Source organism: Pempheris klunzingeri, chromosome 2 (genome assembly GCF_042242105.1).
Source record: "Pempheris klunzingeri isolate RE-2024b chromosome 2, fPemKlu1.hap1, whole genome shotgun sequence".
NCBI classification, from domain to species: Eukaryota; Metazoa; Chordata; class Actinopteri; order Acropomatiformes; family Pempheridae; genus Pempheris; species Pempheris klunzingeri.
The window spans coordinates 12,613,389-12,637,585 of record NC_092013.1 but is presented as its reverse complement, the minus strand read 5'-3'; the positions used below and the strand labels follow the sequence as shown (position 1 = coordinate 12,637,585).

At 40.5% G+C, this 24,197-nt stretch overlaps 3 protein-coding genes across 3 annotated transcripts; 1 reads left to right on the top strand and 2 right to left on the bottom strand.

The window, feature by feature from the left end:
* Positions 1-788: 788 nt before the first annotated feature.
* On the bottom strand, positions 789-6,135 carry kbtbd12 (kelch repeat and BTB (POZ) domain containing 12). The gene is made up of 6 exons (XM_070836876.1): positions 6,034-6,135; positions 2,784-3,936; positions 2,441-2,711; positions 2,089-2,239; positions 1,719-1,916; positions 789-1,632 (listed from the first exon to the last, which is right to left on the bottom strand). Exons 2-6 carry the CDS (start codon positions 3,854-3,856, stop codon positions 1,463-1,465), a joined length of 1,863 nt encoding a protein of 620 aa, XP_070692977.1. The 5' UTR covers positions 3,857-3,936; positions 6,034-6,135; the 3' UTR covers positions 789-1,462.
* A 937-nt stretch (positions 6,136-7,072) lies between these two features.
* slc26a6l1 (solute carrier family 26 member 6, like 1) lies at positions 7,073-15,578 on the top strand. Its single transcript, XM_070838559.1, has 19 exons — positions 7,073-7,212; positions 7,419-7,558; positions 7,824-7,934; positions 8,037-8,212; positions 8,310-8,474; positions 9,151-9,303; positions 9,621-9,703; positions 9,810-9,957; positions 10,079-10,192; positions 10,962-11,039; positions 11,166-11,261; positions 11,372-11,478; positions 11,668-11,737; positions 11,816-11,908; positions 12,332-12,442; positions 12,617-13,036; positions 14,291-14,345; positions 14,423-14,568; positions 14,775-15,578. Exons 1-19 carry the CDS (start codon positions 7,073-7,075, stop codon positions 14,799-14,801), a joined length of 2,433 nt encoding a protein of 810 aa, XP_070694660.1. The 3' UTR covers positions 14,802-15,578.
* Positions 15,579-15,585: 7 nt separating this feature from the next.
* p4htmb (prolyl 4-hydroxylase, transmembrane b) lies at positions 15,586-20,079 on the bottom strand. Its single transcript, XM_070838570.1, has 9 exons — positions 19,741-20,079; positions 19,561-19,642; positions 18,539-18,729; positions 18,328-18,424; positions 17,415-17,577; positions 17,053-17,238; positions 16,676-16,766; positions 16,385-16,508; positions 15,586-15,803 (listed from the first exon to the last, which is right to left on the bottom strand). The coding sequence occupies exons 1-9, from the start codon at positions 20,077-20,079 to the stop codon at positions 15,586-15,588; spliced, it is 1,491 nt and encodes a 496-aa protein (XP_070694671.1).
* Between the last annotated feature and the right edge of the window lie 4,118 nt (positions 20,080-24,197).

The window sequence follows — 24,197 nt, the reverse complement described above, 5'->3', positions numbered from 1 at the left end:
CGAAGCCTGAAGGCTTCTGGCAGTTGTTTGACGTGGATTGCAATTTAGGCTTTTAGAGGATGAGTAAAGGACTCTGAAGGGTTTGTGTTTTTATTTTTGGAGGACTGGGTACTAAAAGACAAAACTATTATATTTATTATTACATGTGACCCGTGTTCTATTAGTTGCAGATTTATTGAGTTTTTTGAAGAATGAACACACCGATGAATGTTTTTTGTCTTATACTTATGATGGAAGATATGTGGTGACGAGTAAAAAGGTACTAATGTAAGCTAATGTAAGTAAGTTAAGCATATTTAATCTTGTTCATTTTTTCGGCTGACAAAATATTGAAACGGTTAAGAATCTGCAAAATTTTAAAAATTGATTCTAATTTGAAATTGTATTCTGCTGACTTGCCATCAAAAATAAACTGCTTTGCAAAAACAAATTGCAATTCTCTTAAATAATCACTGCCAACCAAATTTATCTACCATATATTTTGTGTCCCATGTTTGAATTCTGATCTTGTGAGATTTGTTGTAATATAATAATATTAACTCTAAGCAGTTGTAAATTGGTAATATTTTGTCCACCGCATTTATATAATATATTTAATTTATATAACAACCTCTCAGAATAATCCAGTACATCTCAAAAGTACCACAGACTTCTTCCATAACCGTCAAGTTGAAACAACTCTAAAAAGGTACCAAATAAACCGATAACTGAGTGAAATTGAAATGAAAAAGATCCGAGTGTTCAAACCACAACAGCCATTCTCAATGATATCGCTAAAGTGCATGTTTATTGGCAGCAAAACAGTTTTATTCTGCTTTAACAAGCAAACCACACACAACAATATAAAATATTAAGTTTCTATATTAAGTTTGACAATGTCAATTTACTGTAGTCATTTTAAAGGGATTGTAGTCTTCACCTTGTAATAGTAGACCAAATGCTATACTAGCATTTTGGTATAATTTGTATCAAAACCAGAAGTTCATAATTATAACTAGAGCTGCAATGATTGATGATCAGTTAAACTTTTAAGTTACTTGTCAAGCAAAAATCCCAAACACCGTCTGGCTCCAGCATTTCACAGCCTAATGATTAATCCATTACTCAACAAGACAATCAGTAGACTAATCGATAATGAAAATGATTATTAGTTGCAGCCCTAATTACAATCACAATTTATGTGTGTTTAATGTCAAACACAAACATCTTTTCCTGGTGTTGCTGATAAAGCTTTGTGTCACAGCTGTAGGTCTCAGGTGATATCTGCAGATAATCTGCAATAACATAAAAAAGCCAACAAAAATACTGTATTTACAATTAATCTCTGTTCTAACAACGTGCAAGACCTTTTCTTCTTGACATGATGAATGCCTTTGGCCCAGCAATAAGTGCATTAACAATCAATAATTAATTTCCTTCACTAATTCTCCCAAACAGACTTTGATTTGACCTGACAGATGTGTCACAGTTTAACTAGGTCTGCAGGTGGGGACATGAGTCCCCTTGGGTTGAGTTTTGCCACTAAGCAGACATCATAGTTATTATGCATCAGAGCGCGTCGAGACACCACTGTCCAACGTTTCTCCCATGGGTCCAGCTCCAAAATGTCCTTTGTTATATCATCATGACGATCTAAGAGGCAGAAAGGCTGATACAGTCACTTTGAAAACATCTCTCAAACACTTTTCATTTATTGGATGTGGATATTCTTTCATTACCTGCTCCTTTGTAGTATCCACACACATAAATCTTGCCTCCCACCACTCCCGCGTTAGAAGCAGTGGTGCGCAGTGAGAGTTGTGCACATGGGAGAGGAGGTCCATCCCTCCAGTAATCTCCATCTGGGTTGTAGATCTCCACAGCGTCGAGGCAGTGGCGTGATTGCCCACGGTCCACACCCTCACATCCAATACCCCCTAGAAAAGAGGCCTCATCAACAAATGGCAACATTTTGTAAAACTAATTCGAACAGAAATCAATGCAGTTAAAATCAGGATCATGGCATTATTTTGTCTATAAACATAATACAAAGAGAGATTTAAAATAAAAGACGCAATTTTTTTTAACATCTTAAGTAAACAGTCTCACCCATCACGAAAATTTCCCCATTGAGTACAACAGCATTGCAGCGATACTTTGAGTACTTCATGGGACCTAACTCTGTCCACTTATTTGTGTTTGGGTTGTACTCCAGGAGGCGGTTACTAAGACGGTCAGGCTCATCATCCATCCGGTATGACTGGTTGGTTGGAAGGGAGGGAGGTAGTGACAAAGCAGAGCAGGTGCAGTCAGAGAGGAGTCCCTTACAAATACTATAAGAGCTCATAGTAAATGTGTTAATAGAGTCTGATTTTCAAGATTTCACAAGAACCAAACTGAATGTAGGTTTTTGAATAACTGCTTAGAAGTTAACAAACAGGTAAAGATTCTTTGACATTACCTGTGGTGTTCGACCACCGAGCACATAAAGGCGATCTCTCATCCTGACCACGTTGTGGTAGGCCAAAGGCATAGGCAGGGGTGCTGCACTGCGCCAGGGTCCGCCTTGCAGAGACCATCTCTCCACACAGTTAGTGATGAGAAACTGGTTCTTCAGCTTCATCTGCCCACCCAGCAGGTACAGAGTGTCACCAAGTGATCCCAGAGCATATGAATCACGGTACTCTGCTGACGTCAGGCGTTCCCAGCTTCCTTGGGCCTCTACTTTGTACCTGGCAACCCAAGATAACAATCAGTACCATATGTGTGGGGCAGTTAAAACTGGCACCCAATGTCTTCCTTACCTGTAAATCTCAACATTCATGTCCTTCTGCCGGGCCATTCTGCGTGCAGCTGCCTCTCCTGCTACTATAATGTCATTTCCTTCAGTAACAACCCCAGCACCCACATACCCCAGAGCATCTCCGTAGCGAGGTGAAGTGATGTAGTAGGTTCGGCCTGTGGATGGAGCATAGCAAAAGCTGCGCTCGGTATAGCTGCCATATCTTGACCTAATCCCATCAGTGTCGTTGCCGACACAGAGCAGCAGGTCTGTGGTCTCCATGCCATACCGCAGCTTCAGTTCACGTGGTACTGCTGTGGGATGCACCGCTGTGGCCTCCAAGGCTTCATTGAGCATCTCCAGACATTCAGCATCAGACAGCAGGGCCGTGTTCCTCTTCATTGCCTCTCTTAAATAGTCGGGGCTTATCAGTTGCAGACGGACCTTCCTCAGGAGCTCTGGAAGGTGCAGAACGCGTACCTCTCCGTCCATCAGCGGGCTGTGTTTGACCCACCGAAGAACCACATCCAGGATGGTCTCTTCTCGTGACACATTAAGATCATCAGAAGTCAGGAGCTTTCCCAGCTGATGGGCCTCCAGCTCCAGGACCTCCTCGTTTTGGCAGACTTGGACAAAGTGCTGCCTCAGGAAGTGATGAGCGTGATCAGCCAGGTCCTCTACTCCGAGGTCACGGGCAAAGTAATACACACCAAGACAGTTGGAGTCATCCATGTTTTCGGTCATGTGTTGCCGACAGCGATTGAAGACATCATCCATTTGCAGGAGAAAAGCTGCAATAGAGATCCCTTGCACATTGGCGTTAGTGAGAGGAAGATCTGAGCAGTACATGTAGTTCAAGAGGAGGGCCAGGCTGTCTGCAGGGGTGTCATGCAGGAATATCTCTCTGTTGCTGCACTCACGTAGGCCACATGTGAACATGACGCGAAAGTATGGGCTGAAGGCAGCTAGAACGACCCGGTGACAGGGAAAGCTGATGCCCTCAGCAACCAACACCACATCTGTCAGATGCTCAGTTTCCCTCATCTTCCTGAGCTGGTCAAGCAGCACCAGCCCATGTTTGGCTGTAAGATCCATTTTGCCTCAACTTTTTAGTAACTATTGTATTTACAAAGGAAGGTTTATGTACTCTGAACAACTAGTCAGGAGGTTTTTCACTGAAAAACAAGGGGAAAAAAACAGAAATATTAAGTCACCATCAATACCATATCAAACAGTTTAATAAGCACATGCTAGTGTGACATTTAGTTGTAATACTAAAACTGCTCAGTGAAATCATCTCTATATTCTATATACAGTGGGGCAAAAAAGTATTTAGTCAGCCACCAATTGTGCAAGTTCTCCCACTTAAAAAGATGAGAGAGGCCTCTAATTTTCATCATAGGTACCCTTCAACTATGAGAGACAGAATGAGAAAAAAAAATCCAGAAAATCACATTGTCTGATTTTTAAAGAATTTATTTGCAAATTATGGTGGAAAATAAGTATTTGGTCAATAACAAAAGTTCATCTCAATACTTTGTTATATACCCTTTGTTGGCAATGACAGAGGTCAAACGTTTTCTGTAAGTCTTCACAAGGTTTTCACACACTGTTGCTGGTATTTTGGCCCATTCCTCCATGCAGATCTCCTCTAGAGCAGTGATGTTTTGGGGCTGTCGCTGGGCAACACGGACTTTCAACTCCCTCCAAAGATTTTCTATGGGGTTGAGATCTGGAGACTGGCTAGGCCACTCCAGGACCTTGAAATGCTTCTTACGAAGCCACTCCTTCGTTGCCCAGGCGGTGTGTTTGGGATCATTGTCATGCTGAAAGGCCCAGCCACGTTTCATCTTCAATGCCCTTGCTGATGGAAGGAGGTTTTCACTCAAAATCTCACGATACATGGCCCCATTCATTTGTTCCTTTACACGGATCAGTCGTCCTGGTCCCTTTGCAGAAAAACAGCCCCAAAGCATGATGTTTCCACCCCCATGCTTCACAGTAGATATGGTGTTATTTGGATGCAACTCAGCATTCTTTCTCCTCCAAACATGACAAGTTGAGTTTTTACCAAAAAGTTCTATTTTGGTTTCATCTGACCACATGACATTCTCCCAATCCTCTTCTGGATCATCCAAATGCTCTTTAGCAAACTTCAGATGGGCCTGGACATGTACTGGCTTAAGCAGGGGGACACGTCTGGCACTGCAGGATTTGAGTCCCTGGCGGCGTAGTGTGTTACTGATGGTAGCCTTTGTTACTTTGGTCCCAGCTCTCTGCAGGTCATTCACTAGGTCCCCCCATGTGGTTCTGGGATTTTTGCTCACCGTTCTTGTGATCATTTTGACCCCACGGGGTGAGATCTTGCGTGGAGCCCCAGATCGAGGGAGATTATCAGTGGTCTTTTATGTCTTCCATTTTCTAATAATTGCTCCCACAGTTGATTTCTTCACACCAAGCTGCTTACCTATTGCAGATTCAGTCTTCCCAGCCTGGTGCAGGTCTACAATTTTGTTTCTGGTGTCCTTTGACAGCTCTTTGGTCTTGGCCATAGTGGAGTTTGGAGTGTGACTGTTTGAGGTTGTGGACAGGTGTCTTTTATACTGATAACCAGTTCAAACAGGTGCCATTCATACAGGTAACGAGTGGAGGACAGAGGAGCCTCTTAAAGAAGAAGTTACAGGTCTGTGAGAGCCAGAAATCTTGCTTGTTTGTAGGTGACCAAATACTCATTTTACCGAGGAATTTACCAATTAATTCATTAAAAATCCTACAATGTGATTTCCTGCATTCTTTCCCCCCATTCTGTCTCTCATAGTTGAAGTGTACCTATGATGAAAATTACAGGCCTCTCTCATCTTTTTAAGTGGGAGAAAATGCACAATTGGTGGCTGACTAAATACTTTTTTGCCCCACTGTATGTGTCTTAATTGTCCTGACAATGAAAATGTAAATAATACAAATGTCAATATGAGGAATTACTATATAACTTGATGCAACTTTATTAACCATGAGAAATATTCAACAACAATTTTAACCATTAAAGTATGTTTAAGTAATACAAAGCAACATGCTTTTTATGGCTTACCGTTGGCAAACCTATACGAACTTCATATTCAAGCAGCCACCTTTCTAATAAGCTAGATTTCCTTATTTCCTTTGGATATAACAAAAACAAAGCAAAATGTCCCCATTGCTAATATAATATGTGCACTCTTAGCACTACAGCTGTCAACATCATACAGCAATCACTTTCCTTGTAAAAGCCTTACCAAAGTAATCGGCTCCTTTTTTCTGCTTTGCTCTAAAAAGCCCAGTAAATGTCCATGTTTTTCACCACCAGGCTACATTTGTTGTTGATGTTGCCGAATGTGTCAGTCTGGGGCGTTCGAGAGGGTGAGAGCAGTTGCAAAAGACAAAGATATGTACCCCCTCTGCTGCTGCGGCCCTCTGAGCTAATAACCCAAAAATAGGCATAGGCAGACAGCAAGTGGGTCAGCGAGAGAGAGAGAGAGTAGGTTTTTAAGACACGACAGTGACGGGTAGTGTGAATTATTGTGGCACTCTTAACTTATATCATTGGCATTATGTTGAGGTTTGTTTGGGGTAATTTCAGTTAGTTTGCCTCAGTCACGTGCCTGCAGCTCTGGAATGACTGAAATGAAACGTGGCTCTCAGCTCGGATTCAGATTTCATGACAGCGCTCTCTTAAAGGCCCAGCATGCTCACACGTGACAAAAGTCAGACCTCACCTACCAAGTTTGAATTTTAGAATTCTTGAGACTGCCGCTCCAACCATAATAAAGTTTCAAAACTACATCTATTTATGAATGTTTACTTTCAGCATTGTGTTGAATATTAACTGACCGCTTGTGGATTTTTAAGACAAAGCACTTTCACATCTTAAAGATTCTCTATTTGGCCAAAACAAATGCAAATTGAGCTTAAGGTGACATTTCATGGTTCATTAGCTTTACTTTTGCTAGTGAATGGAAAAAAACAGGTGAATGGAAACACACCTGTCAAACATGCATTGAAATTCAACAAAGTTAATCTTTTTCTTTCTTTAAACCCATAATTACATCCTTTGCTTCTCCTGTCCATGAGGAGGCTCTGCCCACATCAGTTAGCTATTAGGCAATATGATGAATATCTGCAGTTATAGATGGTCTTGTGACAGTTATGCAGTAGCATCAGCTTTTGGCAGACATTTTGGTGGACAGTTTGGAGTAAATAAGAGTCTTTGGAATAAATCTCCTTACTGTAAAAAGAGTAAAAAATAAGTTGCAGATATTGAAAAATTTAAGCCCAATGGACTCTATGCGCAGATTTGGGAAATACAGAGTGGAGCGGGAAGTGCTGAATGAGCAGAGACTGGAGGAGGTAACACAGAGAAAAACGTACTCTGACACTCACCCTTCTCTGACTAAACGGCTTAAAGACTCCTTAAGGTAAAGCAAATTTTATGGCTTCATCTTGTAACTTTGATGCTTTCTGTATAGTAGATGTCTGGTCTGATCTTCTTGTCTAAGATCACCAGAGACCCATCTTCAGTGAATTTCTTTTTTTAAATATCAGCCAATGAAAATATTCTGTTTATATAATATAAACATTTATCTTCAGTTTTGCTTCTGTGTATCCTTCAAATCCCTTCCAGATGCACTGTACCCAAACTGAAGCAAAGTGTGGTGAGCAGCTTGCCTGTCTTATACTGGCTGCCCAAATACTCAGTGTGGGACTATGGCATGCCAGACCTCATCTCTGGCATCAGTGTGGGCATAATGCACCTGCCACAAGGTTTGACAGTAGTCCATTATTGTCAGCAATATTACAGAAAAAAAAATGTAATCAATGTTGTGAATGGGGGTTTATGATTCAAACTTAATGAATAATTTTAATTTTATTCCATACCCTTCTTGTCATTTATAAGCAATATTTTGTACAAATATTTGTTATCCCTCTAGAGAATGTTACATTTGCCAGCAATATTACAGTAAAAATAGTCTAGCTCATAAAATTTTTGGCTCTTAAACTGAGACAGGCGTAACAAAACTTTTCACAGGTATGGCATATGCATTGTTGGCTTCTTTACCTCCTGTATTTGGACTCTACACATCCCTCTATCCAGCACTGATCTATATCTTTTTTGGAACATCACGTCATATCTCCATCGGTAAGTAGAGAGAGAGAGAGAGAGAGAGAGAGAGAGAGAAAGTAAGTAACATTGTACCATGGCCATTATAACTTCTGTAAAAATGCTTTTTATTGTGTTCAGGTACGTTTACTGTGCTCAGCATCATGGTGGGTAGTGTGACAGAGAGACTTGCTCCAGACATGGATTTCCTCAAAACAAATGGGACCAATGTCACTACAGAGGTGGATGTAACTGCCCGGGACTCTTACAGGGTGCAGGTGGCAGCTGCTACTACCGTCCTAGGAGGACTTATTCAGGTCTGAAAACAACATCCCACAAAAATAATGATGTCGTATTTTGTTGTTACAGCTGCTAAAACTCATATTTATATAAATTTTATAAATTTTCGCATAGGTGGTACTGGGTCTGGTGAAGTTTGGATTTGTGGGGACGTACTTGTCTGAACCTTTGGTGCGGGCTTACACAACAGCTGCTGCGGCACACGCTGTGGTGGCTCAACTGAAGTACATCTTTGGAGTTTCACCAACACGGTTCAGTGGTCCCTTGTCACTGGTGTATGTGAGTGCTGTCAAGTATTTGCTTCTAATTGCTGTATTTTTATTGTTACAACAATGCTGAGTAGTTTGGCGCTAAAAATGACAAAACTCTAAAAGCGAAACTCATAAAAGAGTTTGATGTGATTCCTCATCATTTGTATTTAACCTTTATTCAGCCAGGAGGTCTACTGGGACACATTATCCCCTTTACAGCACAATACAAGTATCACCTCGTTACATCAGAACACATCATTCATTTACGACAATCACACATTGTATACTTTTATATACTTCACAATTATATTCCTTGTGAAACATTATATGTATGTGATGCTTGATATGAAGGAGGCATTTTCAGATTCAGATTCAGATTATTTTGAAAATTACTCCAAGCCAGGGTGCATAGTACAAAAAATGCAGGTTTACCTGACTATAGGCCCGCTGAAGATTCTCCAGCTAGATGATCTGGTCTGATAGGTGTTAGAAACAGGATAAATCATTTACAGTTTTGTATTTATTGTAAGATACTATGGGTGAACAATGTAGCTTGGAGAATAAGCTAACAAGGTATATATGTCATTTTATACTTAAGACTTAGAATGACAAAACTACCAGGTGTGTGCAGCTAAGCATGTGTGTTTTTATGTATACAGTAGTAAGCCATGACCACCTTCTGCTTTACCTGTTTCCATTTTCAGACTCTGAAGGATGTTTGCTCCTTGCTGCCACACACTCATATTCCCACTCTAGTGGCCAGTGCTGTGTCCATGGCGTTTCTAATTGCAGCCAAGGAGCTCAACTCTTTTCTCAGTCCAAAGCTGCCAGTGCCCATCCCAGTGGAGCTCATCACAGTCAGTTGACACGAGGACACACTCTCTGGCCTCTTTTCATTTTATCACCGCTGTGCTCTGTGCTGCTGCTGATGTTGTGGGCCTGACAAAGCACAGACGCAGAGGAACAAAGCAGCTGAATCAGCAGTAGTGCCAGGGCCCCTGCATTTGTGCAGTGCACAGCAAAAAGGAGATATTTATGGCTAATAATTAGGTTGACATCCAGCATATGATTTACCAGATTGGCAATGATTGAAGGTTTTACATTTATTGTGAAATTTGGCCTCTTTGTGTGTGTGTTGTGTGTATGATCCGTATATTTTCTACCATGTCTTTAGATTGTGGCAGGAACATTGATATCATCATATGCCCACTTGAACAGCAACTACACGATTTCAGTTGTTGGAGAAATTCCCAGTGGGTAAGCATTTAGACTTAAGTTATACTGATATGATTATTTGTAGAGTCATATTCTCAGCTTGTTCAGTTCTAGCTCATTTCCCTCTTGTCCTCTGTCTGTGCACCAGTCTACAATCTCCTAGTGTACCAGATGTGAGTCTTTTTGGAGAAGTTATTGGTGATGCTTTTGCATTGGCCATTGTTGGATATGCTATTTCTATTTCGCTTGGAAAAACATTTGCTCTGAAACATGGATACAAGGTGGACAGTAACCAGGTAAACCTGAACTGAACCTGTTTAATCCTTCTGATAACATACAGTCATTTTCTCATTCTCTATTCATTTATCTCTGCATTTCTCTGCTAATTCTTGTGTCTCTGTCTTCACTCGGCTGTAGGAGCTGGTCGCTCTGGGTCTCAGTAATACGGTGGGAGGTTTCTTTCAGTGCTACGCTGTCTGCCCGTCCATGTCTCGAAGTCTTATCCAAGAGACAACTGGAGGAAAAACACAAGTGAGTGAACAACAACAGAAGTAACAATATAGCAAATGGAGACAATAAAGAGATCAGTATTACCTCACAAGTACTGTGGACATGCAAAATGTATTAGTAGTACCATAAACATGCATTAAATATGACTAGGATAAGAAGGATTGATGGAGGATAAAAAGGAAATGATGTTGAATTATATATAAAATATTAGAACAAATTGACCTCAACAACCTGGCCTGACAAATGTAACTTCCTTATTTATGTAAGAACAATGTGGAAATTGAAAACCTGATGGTACAGTTTATTTTGCAGTTATATAGTTAGCTTGTTAGGAAACTTAGTAGTTGGTACGTCCTGTCCCATGTTATACAAATAAAATCAGCCAGACAAAAGGTAAAACACATCTCAGGTTTTTATAATCATACATCTGGAAGAACTCATCACAAATGAAAGATGTTTTTACAAAAAAGAGTAACACATGATGTGCAATAAAACATGAAACGGACACAATTTCATCTATATCACATAACAACGTCCCTTCTCTTCAGGGAGACCAGTAAATCCGCATGCTTCTATAGTTAATGACGTTGTACCACTGCAAACACGGATGTATTTATTATTTATCTAAAAATTGTAGCAAAATAAATTAATTATTGGAAGCTTGATAGTTGTTATGGTACCACCACAATGTTGGAAATGCATGCTGTCATATAGTCAAGTGACTCTCCAACAATGGACATTAACTAACAATAATGTTTCAATAAAATCAAACTTTGTGTCGTTTTTGCAGATGGCAGGAGTGGCCTCAGCTCTAATTGTGTTGGTGACTATACTGAAACTTGGACCTCTATTCCAGGAGCTGCCAAAGGTTCTGTTGCTCTCGCACATAAGTATTTATATTTTGTGTAATGTAAAGGATTTTTTTTATTTGCCGGGTTGACACTCCTGATAACATGTGGCTAATGAAGTTATTACTTGGGTGCGTTTGTTTTAGGCTATCCTTGCATCGATTGTCTTTGTAAATCTGAAGGGGATGTTCAAGCAGTACTCTGACATTGTTACACTGTGGAAAACCAGCAAGATTGATCTGGTGAGAGGATAAATTATTGCTGTGCTACTGAATCTGGACATGTGTTGTTACTATTGTTTGCTTTTCATTGTCACACTAAAGGTTGAGTAATGTCCTGCTGTATCCCCAAGGTCGTGTGGTTGGTCACATGGGTGTCAACAATGCTGTTCAATCTGGATCTGGGTCTCGCGGCATCGATCACCTTCACTCTGCTTACTGTTATCTTCAGAACTCAGCTGTAAGACTCCTGTGCGCCTCATCACAGCATATTTCTCACTTCAGTATCCTAGTCACGCTGTGTGTGTGTGTGTGTGTGTGTGTGTGTGTGTGTGTGTGTGTGTGTGTGTGTGTGAATGTGCCAGATAAGTCAAAATATTGCACACAAACATATTGCACACATCATAATGTTATTTTTTATTCTGTTCAGGCCAACATACTCTGTTCTGGGAAATGTTCCAGGTACAGAACTGTACGTAGATATAGAGACCCACAGAGAGGTAAAGATAGAAAGCCATAAACAAAAGCTTTTCTACCCACACTATAGAAAAAGCTAATGACTTTTTGCTCTTTGGCAGGCGAGAGAGATTCCAGGGATTATTATATTTCGCTCCTCTGCCACAGTATATTTTGCCAATGCTGATCTCTATCTTGAAGCCCTGAAAGAAAAGGTTTGCCCTATTCTAGGTCTGCATGCAACTAATGAGTATTCTTATTGTTGAGTAATCAGATGAATATTTTCTGAATGTAATTTCTCTAAAATCCCAGACATTAGCAAAAAGAGCTCATTATAATTTCCCAGAGTCTTATGTGGTGCCTTCACATTCCTTGTTTTATCCAGCCAGCACTTCAAGATCAAGACATTCAATTTATTATCATCTGACAAAGAAAATCAGTTATCAAAATAGTTAACACATTTTCAATCCTTTGATCAGCGAATTGACTGATTGTTTTAGCTCTAATCTGCTCTCAGTTTAGAGTCTAAACATTTTTCTCTCTTTTCTAAACCAACACAATCATTTCTTGTTTTTGTTCCTTTTGTTATATTTTCACAAGATGCAGGTGGCGTCTTACTTTTCTTTATCTGTTTTCAGAGTGGACTTGACATCAGTAAAATGATTATTTACAAGAGGAGACAGGAGGCTAAACAGAAACGTAGAGAAAGAAGGGCTGAGAGACGGGCAAAGAGGCAAGCCAAGAGAGAGGTAATATGTAACATAACTTCAGAAATATTAGTGGTTTATAGAAATTTTACAAAACATTTTAAGGACCAATGATGTGGACAGAACTAGGTGACGAGTGCCCAAACTACCAAAAAGCCAACATACTCTAATACTGAACACAAGTTTGAATGATTTCTCTCCCTGACCACTCTCCAGAGACGGGCACAGAAGGCAGCCAAACAGCAGTCTGGAGCGCCGGTGTTCTCTGTGGAGGAAGAGGCCGGCCGTTGGACGGACACATGCATGGAGGAGAGCGGGGAGGTGAAGGGCTGGACTGACAGGGAGAATGGGACAGTGTTTGTCATCCCAACCACTCCTCGAACACCAGACGGCCAGAGTAGATGGGAGTATCTGAAAGGAGGAGATCCAGACTGCACCAGCATAGGGTGGGTGTCTGAGCTGCAGGACGGGGACACCACCACTCTGGGCTCCAGCAGTGAGGACACGCTGAGTCACGACCTGGAGCGGGTCTCTCTTGGTTCACTGGGCAAGTGGACCTGGGACATTCACTCCATCATTATTGACCTCTCCACGGCTAACTTCATTGACACAGTGGCTATCAAGACTATGAAAAATGTAAGTGTGAAAGAGACAAATATATTTAAACAAGTGTTTCCCTGTCCTGGTCCTGGGGGCCCACTGCCCTGCATGTTTTAGATGTTTCCCTGCTCCAACTAACCTGACTCAAATAATCAGCCCGTCATCAAGCTCTGCAGAAGCCTGATAACAACCCATCATTTGAATCTGTTGTGTTGGAGCTGGGAAACATCTTCAACATGCAGAGCAGAGGAGGACTGCTGTCACAATATCATATTTTCAAGATACGATTATCATGGCCACGATTTTATCACAATATTTATAGAACAGTGTTTCCTAAACCTGCTCCTGGAGGAACTCTGCCCTACATGATGTAGATGTTTCCTGGCTCCAGCACATCTGATTCAAACAAATATGTTGTTATCAGGTTGCTCCAGAGCTCAATGACAAGCTGATCATTTGAATCAGGTGTGTTGGAGCAGGGAAACATCTAAACCGTGCAGGGCAGTGGGCCCCCGGGAACAGGAGAGGGAAACACTGCAGTAGAAACTTAGGAAAAAGAAGTAATGCTATCAGTCAAAATCATCTTTTACTTTGTTTATTGTACATTTTGTCTCTTTTTGGCAAATGAATTACACAAAAAATTAGAGTGTAGGGAGGTAGAGAGAGTGTCTGTCACCATAACTGTATGAAAATGTATTAAAAAAGCAATTAGACTTAATGGATCATGAGAAGCAACCAGATAAACTGATGAACAAATATCCTGTGATATCACAGGCTGACAACCAACCACTCTGATATTCTGTCATTGTATATCCACTGGCCGTGTCCTTACATTCTTTTTTCCTCTTTTAATTTTTCACATTCTCTGTCTATGCCAAATTTCTATCAAGGAACATTAGTATATTTAGTTTATCAGATTTTAAGCTGGAGTGAAACATTGTCTGAATGTAACACAGTTAAAAACACAATAAAGCTAAAAGCTTTTATATTGTGTATTCCTTGTTAGAAAGATAAGGTTACAAATTCAAGTCTGATATGAATTAAAGTCAGGCAAACAAACAAACATGTAAAACAGTACAAACAAATATATCCTTATAATGAGCACTGATTTGATTTAGTCTTGGTAAGTGTCGATTTCACTGTAAGAGGAACTCTCCTACATTTAAATTAGCCCTGATGATTCAGACAGATTATTTAATGGGGAAGAAATGTAAAAACTTCATATTTAAAGGTTGGAGCAGTACGAACTTTTAATGAGGAGAAATTATTCTGTATTTATTCATGTAACAGATTTTCAAGGACTTCAGTGAGATTGATATAGACATCTACATGGCTGGTTGTCAAGGTAAGTGAAAACCTTCTTGCTTCGTTGGGGCTGTGCTATACGAAAAGGCCTCATCATGGCTCCTGTTTTCTTCTCAGCCTCTGTAGTGGAACAGTTAGAGCTCGGTGACTTCTTCTGCGAGTCGATAACAAAGAGACACCTGTTTGCCTCCGTTCATGACGCCGTGCTCTACTGTCTGGACCATCGTGGAGCGACATTGTTCCCCAGATACGAGCCATCAGTAGTGAGTATATACAGCTGGTGTTCATTTGGATGGTCCAGTGCCGATACTAGTGGGTTAGGTGCATATTCGCTTTTTGCACATTTTAAACTGTTAGTTAATAGTCATTGATTATCAGTATTGCACAATCTAACCAAAGTGTGACCGATAAACATACCAACAAAAACTTTTAATCGTACACATTTTAACTAAAAACTGTTTGATTTCAGGAAACATTTGACAGCACAAAACTTTAAGGACTTCAACCAAACAGGACATCAGGCGCTGAGGATGGAAAAACTATCTCAGCACCTACTGTAGGGAATATCAGAAGCTGAGAGCTAAGCATAAAACAAATACTACATATGAATCACTTATTCTATGAAATAGTATGTCTTTTACTGTTTATTGAGTTTTATTGATATTTATACACCTTGTGTTTAAAGCAGGAAGATTAACGCTGTAGACACGTGATTTTAATTTAACTTTATTCAGTGTGGGAGAGTGATACAGTGCATTTTCAAAGAAAATAAATTAATATAAAATGAAACACCCAAACAATACCTCTCAAGAAGAATAAATAATAATAAATAATTCAAGGAACAAAGACAAGGCAACATGCATCACACTGAGAGTGTGTGAGCCTTTTTTGGTCATGGCAGCAATAACAAGGTAGGACATTGAAATGTTTACAGTGGCCATTTCAATTCTCGAGTGCAATTTTTGCTCATGGCAACAGCAAAACCTGTGAAGCTAATACATGCAAAGGAGTTTTTTTTTGTCTCAACTCATTAAATGAGTTTCTAGTGCAACATTCCTAAAATGGGAAAATATAGCAGATTAAAAAATAACAGGATAACAATATCCAAGCATTATTCAACAAAAGCGTCTCTTCAGTTGCATAAACCCACTGTGACCTCATTCCCTGAATAAATCTTATTTCTACATACTGGCCACAGAGGATGCTGCCAAAGACGTTGTGCACAGGACTGAGGAAAGCTAGGTAGTTCTTTTTTTAAAAAAATGGATTTGGTTTATGAGCTACAAGTCTTGATGGATATCAGAACTCTGAATTTCCGGGTTCACACTCTGATCTTCGTCATCCTCATCCTCTGGCTGCTGTGAAACCAGCTGCTGGTAGCGAGCCTGCCGCTGGTAATCCGGATCAATGTTGATCCATTTGTTGGCGACCCACTTAGTGCCATGGGTGACCACACAGCCTCCATGCAGAGCGTATTCATCCTGCTCTCCCACCCAACCTATTGGGGGAAAAAAAAAACTAATTTAATGTTGGGTTGCAACGTCTTTCATATAATTTACAATTTTTAAAGGGCTCACAGGTTTTAAAGTGGCTATCAAACACACGTCAAGATGGACAGCAGCTTTATTCTCCCAAATAATATCTGAGGATTAGTTTGCCAAAACATGAAAATGACATGCTAACATGCTAAACTAATCTGGTGAACATACTGTAATAAACATTATACCTGATAAACATGTTAGCATTCTTTTTATGAGCACGTTAGCATGCTGATATTAGCATTTAGCTGAAAGCATTGGCATTAGCCCCGTGGTTGCAGTCTCCCATTCTTGTTTAGTTATACATAGTATATTTAGTATATCATAATAAAATCATATCAATAAGTGTGATATCATATGCATGTATTTGTAATTATATGTAATGGACAATACCTTTGCGTTTTAATATTAACAGACAATGTGGCACACAGTGTTTTAACCAGAAACAGACTCTTCTACCATAGAAATCCAAATGTGCTTTCACATCACATTAAAATTAAATGAGTAGTTGCTGATTTGCATTTTTACTGCAACAATCTACCTCTTCCATCAGAAAGGTAGTTGTACCAGAACACAGCTGTTCCTTTGGTCGGCTTCACCCTCAGGTTACTCTTGTCACAATTCCTTCTGGTGTCCATAAGATCGACATCGTTCTGTATGAGAGACTAAAACACAAAACCAAACTCAGCGACACCATTGGCTTAACATCAGGCCCATGCACAAACTGACAAACAAGTGAGTTAACACAGATATGAAAGACATGCACAGTATGTACACAGTACTTTTGCAGGGCTCTGCGTTCACATTTCCAGACCCACACACAATTACGCACCACTTCATCATAGGTCCTGTTGTCTGCCACAGGGAATGCGGTCTCCCCACCCCCCTCAACAGAGTTCAGGTAGAAGAGAACTGTGATGTACCTGGGTGTGCAACACAGATTTAAATTGACACACACTGGTATGGTGCAAACAAGCCCCACACAAACACACACACACAAACACTTTCCAAACAAATGGCAAGCACAACCACATTTTATTCCAAATGTAGAGTTACACAAACTAACATGCCAACTGTCACAATGGAGTGTCAATGCACAGTTTTAGTAATCACACCGGACAGATGAACTCAGATCTGCACATTCACAGATATTTTTAAATGTCGCTTGAGTCATCTCAGTCAACACTACGCGCCTGAGAGTGATCTCACCTGCAAGACGTCTCAAAAGGAGTGGAGGTATTGGATGCGAGGCGTGTGTGTGTGCAGGCCGTTTCAGGATACACAGGGCCACTGTCATGGTGGGCGTGGTAGTGCCCCCCCTCCTCATAGCGGACCACTTGGAGCGGCTCACTGAGGTCCACTAAAGTGGGCGGGAGCCGCGTGAGGCGAGTCACCCTTTGTAGGAGCAAGGATAAGAGAAAATCTTTAAAACTCTGCAAGAAACATTCCAAAACCTTTTTATTCTACTTCTTAACATTGTTAGAATATAACACTTGTTGTTATACAGTTATAATATTACAATTATTGTAACACCACAGTAATTATGCGTGAACATGATTTGGCTTTCTTACCTTGCCTTGACATCTTGGAGGACCTGGTGTGCTCCTTTGCCCTGGTACAACCAGGTGTGTCTGCTGTTCCTCACCAGCTGGCTCCTTTTCACCCCTTGCTGCATCAGGAAGCGCTGGAAGGCGTCATTGCTCAGACGCCTGAACTCCTCCAGACTCAGTAAACCTGTTCAAAATATGAGAATGTGCATATCATAGTGATGCTGTGTGTTCATACTCTTTCTCTTATTATACTAGCATACAGTGTAGAGCAGATTTTCACCATTAGTAATATGGTTTGGGAAAATATGATTTCCACTTTTTGATATCGTGTTTATATATCCTTTATATTTGTGTTTAAATGAGATCTGCTGCCCTTTCTAGGCAGGTTCCTCATACATTCCCAATACCCATATTTAATTCGAGGTTATGAGTTTAAGATGAGTTTTGTTACATTACGTCATCCCTCTGGGCCTCTAAAAGCACCTAAAATGAAACAGTCTGGGAGGGAAAAAGTAATTCACATCCACAATACTAAGATATTTGTGGCATTACTTCTGTACACAGTGCAGTTAATGTAGTTTATACTGTACAAAAACACATATTACAATACTAAAAGAAAAAAAGAATTTGTAGGGAAAAACAAGATTCATTGTTCCCATCCAGCATTTTACTATTGTCCCTCAATGTCTTTTAAAACTGGTTTATCAGCAGCATGTTAAATGAAGTGTGTAAAAATGTTGTAGACTTAAAATTTTAGAAATACAATATTAATTTTGCGGACAAGCATGTACACGACTCCGTTACACAGATAACGCTTCCAAAACAACAACTATGCAAAAAGAATTTCTGTGACACTAAAGAAGATTAAAGAAGGTGAAAAAACAAAGCGAAGAGAATATTCTTGGTTAAAAGATGAATTACGTTGATTTCTTACCATTACCATCCTTGTCAGCTTTGAGCCCAGTGTAGATTTCCCGCAGATTCTCCGGTGTGAGCCAGATGCCGTCCCTCACTCGAGAATGAGTCAGTATCTGTTGGAGGCACAGTAGCAAGGATGGGATGAGTTAACCAACTCTGAACGGAGACACATCTGTGTGTCATAGAGGACGCCAGCACGTGTTCACGATCAACAGACTGACATACACCTCATGGAGCTGCAACTGTCCATCCTGGTTGATATCAAGAAGGTTGAAGATCTCCTCCGGGCTGAGGTTGAGCTCCTTGGCCAGCTCTTCCTGGCCTTCTTGCACCATAAGCTGGCTCTCCATCAGACCCTTTAGCTGTGCAAGCTGCATCACAACACGGCACTCATCATCTGACAAGAACTCCGGGATCTCTGCAAGAAAACACAGGCACACTTATAAACAGGAAAACGTATTGGGCCAACAGGATCGCATGATTGCAGCATTTGCAAAACTTTCTCTGATTCCAGCTTCTCCACTTGAAGGATTTGCTTCATTGTTTCGTATCTTCAGGTTGCCATCTTGGCCTCTGGGAAATTGTGAAATTGTGTCACCAATTTATAAAGTTAAATGTAGAAAACAATTTAGCAATCAAAATAATAATTAATTGTAGCCCTAAAGTAGACAATTATTCAATAAGCTGCAAATCCACTGATGTGTAGCAGAACCATCGATATTAACATTGAACTGCTCACACACACTTATAGTTGATCTATGCTTGTTGCCAAAAACGAAACACTAATGAAGAGAACAGACAAAAACAAAGTGAATACGCTATAGATTTTCCACTTGCACCATCTTTACTCCCGTCCATCTAATCCACATCTAATGACTCCATACTGAGGCTTGATGCACTGCTAGATGTACATCTGCTCTTTAGCCTGTCAGCCACAGTATGAGCCCTTAATTAGATCTGGTGTGCAGAGCTGGGGGAGCAGTTGCCTCAGGACTTATTGGCCTGTTTCATATGGCCTTCATTGATCTTTGCATACACATGCTGTATACATACTAGGCTACGTGTTGGTGGGGGCGGGGTTGGTTGTAATGAAGATGAAAATGAGGTCGAAGGAGTGAAGTGCGTGTTGAATGTAACATATGTTTTCATTATCAGCAGAAGAAACCTGTTTGGCCACTAGAGGCTCATGTGGGTGTGCTGCAGATTTGTTTTGCCACATGGGTTGTTTTTTTTTTTTTTTTGCTCTCACCAAACAGCAGAGGTTTCAGACTCAGAGTCCGCATCTCATGCACTTTTCCTGGCACAAGTGACACCTTCTGGACATGTCCCACCTGAAGGACAAAACCACAGAAGCGCTTGGTGTGTGAGAGAGATAAAGACAGAGGGAGTAAATGCATCAGTGGGAGTGATGCATCATCACATGACTCACCCTTATTCCCTCGATTCTTGTTAGGGAAACATCACGCAGGGACTCTGGCTTTGATGGCGGACGTCCCGACCCGGGGCTCTGATGGTTACTGCTGGGGGCATCGTGACTCCGGGTGGCATCGTCCTGCCCGCTGCTGTAGTGCACGTAAAACAGCAGCGCAATAACATTGATGATGTACACGTGAAAAAACACCATTACTACCACGAAGTAGGAGCGGGAACACACGCTGCTCTTGTTGCTGGAGAGGCGCTCGCACTGCGGCCGGAGCGGCAAGGTCGTGCTCCCGGACGGGGACGGAGCCGTGTCCTCAGCATCTGGGGTTTCCTGGTTGTCAGTCATTTTCCTGAGATGCGAGAGGGAGCTGAGACTCCCTCCGCAGAACAGTCCAGCAGATTAATCAAACGACAAGATAAACATTAGCCGAGAAGCAGCAGCTGTGCAGACTGACAGATGTCCAGTTTAATTAAAACAAGAAAACCAGGCCAGATTCTCCGCCTCAGAGATGAAATCGTCGCGCACTGATAAACCGCGGAGGGCGCATGATGAAAGTGCTCGTCTGAGCCGAGAAGTCAGCGACCATTGGCGCTGTGTCGTTATCTTTTCGCCCACAGACAGCGGCGCTGCAGCCTCGGACAGTCTTGTTTACACTGCAGCAGTCCCAGTCAGCGGCGGCTGCAAAGCGCACTGCGCATCCCAAACCACGGTGGCACTCATCCCACAGCCCTGATCCACGGACCTGACCCGAGCCCGCTGAGTGCAATGATCATCCTTTAAAATAACACAGTCTGGTAACATAAAACATCACGGTCTTCAGTATTACTAACTGTTTACACGCCGTTTGCTCTCCTGTTGACAGCAAGAGTCTGTCCACCGTGCAATGCTGACCTCTGGTGACCTACACCAACAACACTTTCCTGGCTGTGTGCCATGCAGGGCCTCTGGCTCACACTGTCTGTTGAATAAAGGTAAAATGTAAAATCAAGCACAAACAGAAGTGCAAAAATTAAGAAATAGATAACTTAATTAAAAAGTCCAACTGTTTTTGGCGCTGCTACAGCGTGTTGGCAGTGAAATGACCTGCTCTCTGTGTGAGAGGCAGCTTGTTTATTTAGAAAGCTTCTCTATTAATGAGTAGCATTTTGTTTTATATCCTCATTTCTCACCTGGAGAATTTATGAAACAGGTTCTGCTGCCTGGCTTCAGCTACAGGTTGCAAATGGAAATGCTGAGCTTGGAAAATCACAGTTTTTTTAAATTTATTATTATTTTATTTAATGACTACCTTTATCTCTGCTTACTATTGCTTGTTTTGGTTGGCACAGATTGTAAAAGAGGGATCCTGTTACTCAGCGTCTTCTTTCAGAGTGCAAAAAACAGAGTGCTAGAAATTGCTTATTTTAGATTTACAGGTGTTTCTTGGTGGGGGTTCACGTCCATATTTGGTAAGCTCTGTAAGACTTGTAGACCTTTTAACACACATTTCTATACAGAAACATACAGACAAAGCAACGAATGTGGTTTTATGGTCAAAAAGGGCAACGTTTTCACTGCCATATACAGGCACTAGGCACAAAAAATACCAAGCTATAGGAGGAGACTTGGGGCAAAGAATGTACAACCAAATATTAAATATAATGACTTGAGTTTTTATTCCAGAGTTTATACATTAGTATGTGACTGAAATTTCATTTGTGATGCTCACAGCATTAAAAAAACAAACATTCAACACCAAAATTCAGCATCTTCTTCCAGAATCATTACCCCATACAATGGAGCTCAGTATATAATTAAATAATGTTAATGGCCTAACTTTCATTGGAGTATTTCCTACTCAAGAAATAGTCCATCCATTGTCAACCTCCATTGTATTGGTAAATGGTCTGTATTTGTATAGCGCCTTTCTAGTCATTTCAATTACTCAAAGTGCTTTTACATGACATCCTCATTCACACATCATCCATTCAATAGGTGTCAATCTGTTTTATTGTTTATTTTCTATTTGTGTGTCATGTATTTGTGTATCATGTTTCTGGCTTTTGATTTTGTATGGCTGCTACCTTGGCCAGGTCTCCCTTGTAAAAGAGATTTCTGATCTCAATGGGACTTCCTGGTTAAATAAAGGTAAAATAAATAAATTAAAAAAAATTCAGGAGGAATCTAAGTTCGAGACTATTCTTTCATACACATTGCCCAAGAACACTTTGACACACTGACCAAACAGCTCTGCATCACATGGTAGTGTGATATTTGTATTTTTATAACAAATGTCTATATATGTTTGTGTGTGTGTGTGTGTGTGTATAAACAGTGCCAAAAATTAAATAAAAACTTAGAAATAAAATTCTTGCCTAATATAAGTTCTCAATCCAAAACTAGGCCTAAAGATTTTCTCAGAATAAATGACAATTACCGTGAAACATCCAAATGTTGGACTTTTAGAAACATTTTTCAGTCGTCTGATTACTTCTGATTACTTTTATTTTTGATGAGGCCTCATATCAGACAAACAAGGAAGGGACTTCCGGTCACCATCTTGGTTTGAGGGAATCTGAACTTTGGGAAACAGGTGAGACACAATAGTCTCTTGTTGTGACTTTTTTATTTTCCAGATGAAGAGAAGAGTTTCTAGACCATCCCGGATGTCTTCAAGATCGTGGTAAGTGTTGTCAGACATGCGGTGTTTGATTTTTAGCGTATGAAGCTACAAACGTACAGTATGAAATTATGTACAAAAGAAATGCCAGTGTTAGCATTAGCTTAATCTCCAAAAAGGTTTAAAATGTAAAAGCAGTATTTAGTTGTTGGAGAGGAATAAACTGCGGATACTCTTTGAAGCTACTTAACGAACTAATATGACTATATGCTATATGTTTCTGTTCAGGTTCTTAACCAAATTTTGGATTATGTCAAACAAGCTAACATTATGTTTATGTCATTCACCGTTAGCTTAGTTAGCGTTAGCTACAGTCGGCTAACAAATCAAAGGTAAAACCACCACATAGTAAACACATGCAAGTAAACAGGAGGGTCATTTTTATATTCAGCGGGTTGTGATCTGCAAGGAAAAGGATATGGTGAAGGAAATCTCCACTGTTGTCCAGATCTGTGTAGACCAGTGGGTATTGTTTTTGCACCACTGAACTCTCAAATGTGTATAAGTCTTTGTAATGAGGGGATCTATGCACTGTGTCCCTACTACAATATCGCTTGCTATATAATTGAGACTGCTGATACAGTCTGATCACGTCCTACATTGACATTCTCAGTCATCTGAGTTGCCTTTAATGAAGATCACAGCCTACTTAAATGTGCACCGTCAACCACAAATTACGACACTATTTAGGGACAAGGGACAGGATTTTGATATGCGCCTGGTTTCTCTTTGTTGTCTGGGTGGTATTGACCAGTCATGTTTGATGGGGGTTATGGTTGTATTCAAGTAAACGGTCCATGCGGAGAGAAAAAGACGTGGAAGGCTTTGGCTGAAATGCAGTCTTGAAACCCGTCAGTTATCATCTGACGACAATGTAGTTTTGTATGAGCTTTTTTGAAAATTATCTGCATTCATAGGCTGATATCTGTTCGGCACACAGAAGTCTTGGTCTGTCTTTCTTATCAGGTTAGCTGCTGGCAACACAGGAAGCCCTGAAACATTGTCTCTTGCGCCCAGAGGCTGAATCAGCGGCAGAGGATGACTGATGGGTTCTGAGATTGTCTGTGGCCTTGAAATGAACCCATTTTCAAAGTCACTTAAATCCTCTTGCCACGTTGATATAAAATCAGAATCGACCAGGCCTGCTCAGCATTTTTATGCAGACCACAGAGCATGATTGGATGTGAACTGGTTAATTGCACCATGCAATGCACCTGTGTTGAAGCATCCGTTATGTTTCCTCACTCATTTATGAAACAATGATAGCACTGCAGAATATTATGTTTACATGTCAGTTCAGACAGTAAACAGCATGTTTTTAGGTGTTTTTAAGTCACTTCCAGGCCTCACTTTTTGCCGAGTAATAACTGTAATAAACCATTCGGCTGTGTTTTAAAGGCTGGTTTTGAAAATGTAAGTACCTTGGTCCTAATGTTGACAATAATGTGCGGTCATTGATCACTTCTCTGCCTAATGTCAGAAAAAGACATAGACCGGGTGTAACAGTTCCATCAGCTGGACAATGAAAGAGGTTTTAAGTGATTGATTGGATGTAGTCTTAACATTAAAATTCATATATACATCAAAGTATATACAAATTCTGTATACAGTGTATGTATATTTGGGTTTACAAAGTGTACATTTTTAATCCAGATTTTGAATTAGATTTGAGGACATGAATCAGAATTACTGACTATGTACTACATTTGATTCTTATATTTGATTTTATAATTTGTATCTGCATAATGAAACGTAGTGTAAGCCCCTAAAGGCTTGAAAACATGTAGCATGCTTTCAGAAAATG

Bases quoted from the DNA above. Each gene is read 5' to 3' on its own strand.
- kbtbd12 (XM_070836876.1), bottom strand. From the start codon at position 3,856: ATGGATCTTACAGCCAAACATGGGCTGGTGCTGCTTGACCAGCTCAGG. The intron at 1,917-2,088 runs GTGAGACTGTTT...CCTCTTTTCTAG, and splicing joins TGGGGAAATTTTCGTGATGG to GGGGTATTGGATGTGAGGGT. The intron at 1,633-1,718 runs GTAATGAAAGAA...TCTGCCTCTTAG, and splicing joins TGGATACTACAAAGGAGCAG to ATCGTCATGATGATATAACA.
- slc26a6l1 (XM_070838559.1), top strand. From the start codon at position 7,073: ATGGACTCTATGCGCAGATTTGGGAAATACAGAGTGGAGCGGGAAGTG. The intron at 8,213-8,309 runs GTCTGAAAACAA...ATTTTCGCATAG, and splicing joins TCCTAGGAGGACTTATTCAG to GTGGTACTGGGTCTGGTGAA. The intron at 11,040-11,165 runs GTTCTGTTGCTC...CGTTTGTTTTAG, and splicing joins TATTCCAGGAGCTGCCAAAG to GCTATCCTTGCATCGATTGT.
- p4htmb (XM_070838570.1), bottom strand. From the start codon at position 20,079: ATGACTGACAACCAGGAAACCCCAGATGCTGAGGACACGGCTCCGTCC. The intron at 19,643-19,740 runs GTGAGTCATGTG...TTTGTCCTTCAG, and splicing joins CAAGAATCGAGGGAATAAGG to GTGGGACATGTCCAGAAGGT. The intron at 18,425-18,538 runs GTGTATGTCAGT...TGCCTCCAACAG, and splicing joins GACAGTTGCAGCTCCATGAG to ATACTGACTCATTCTCGAGT.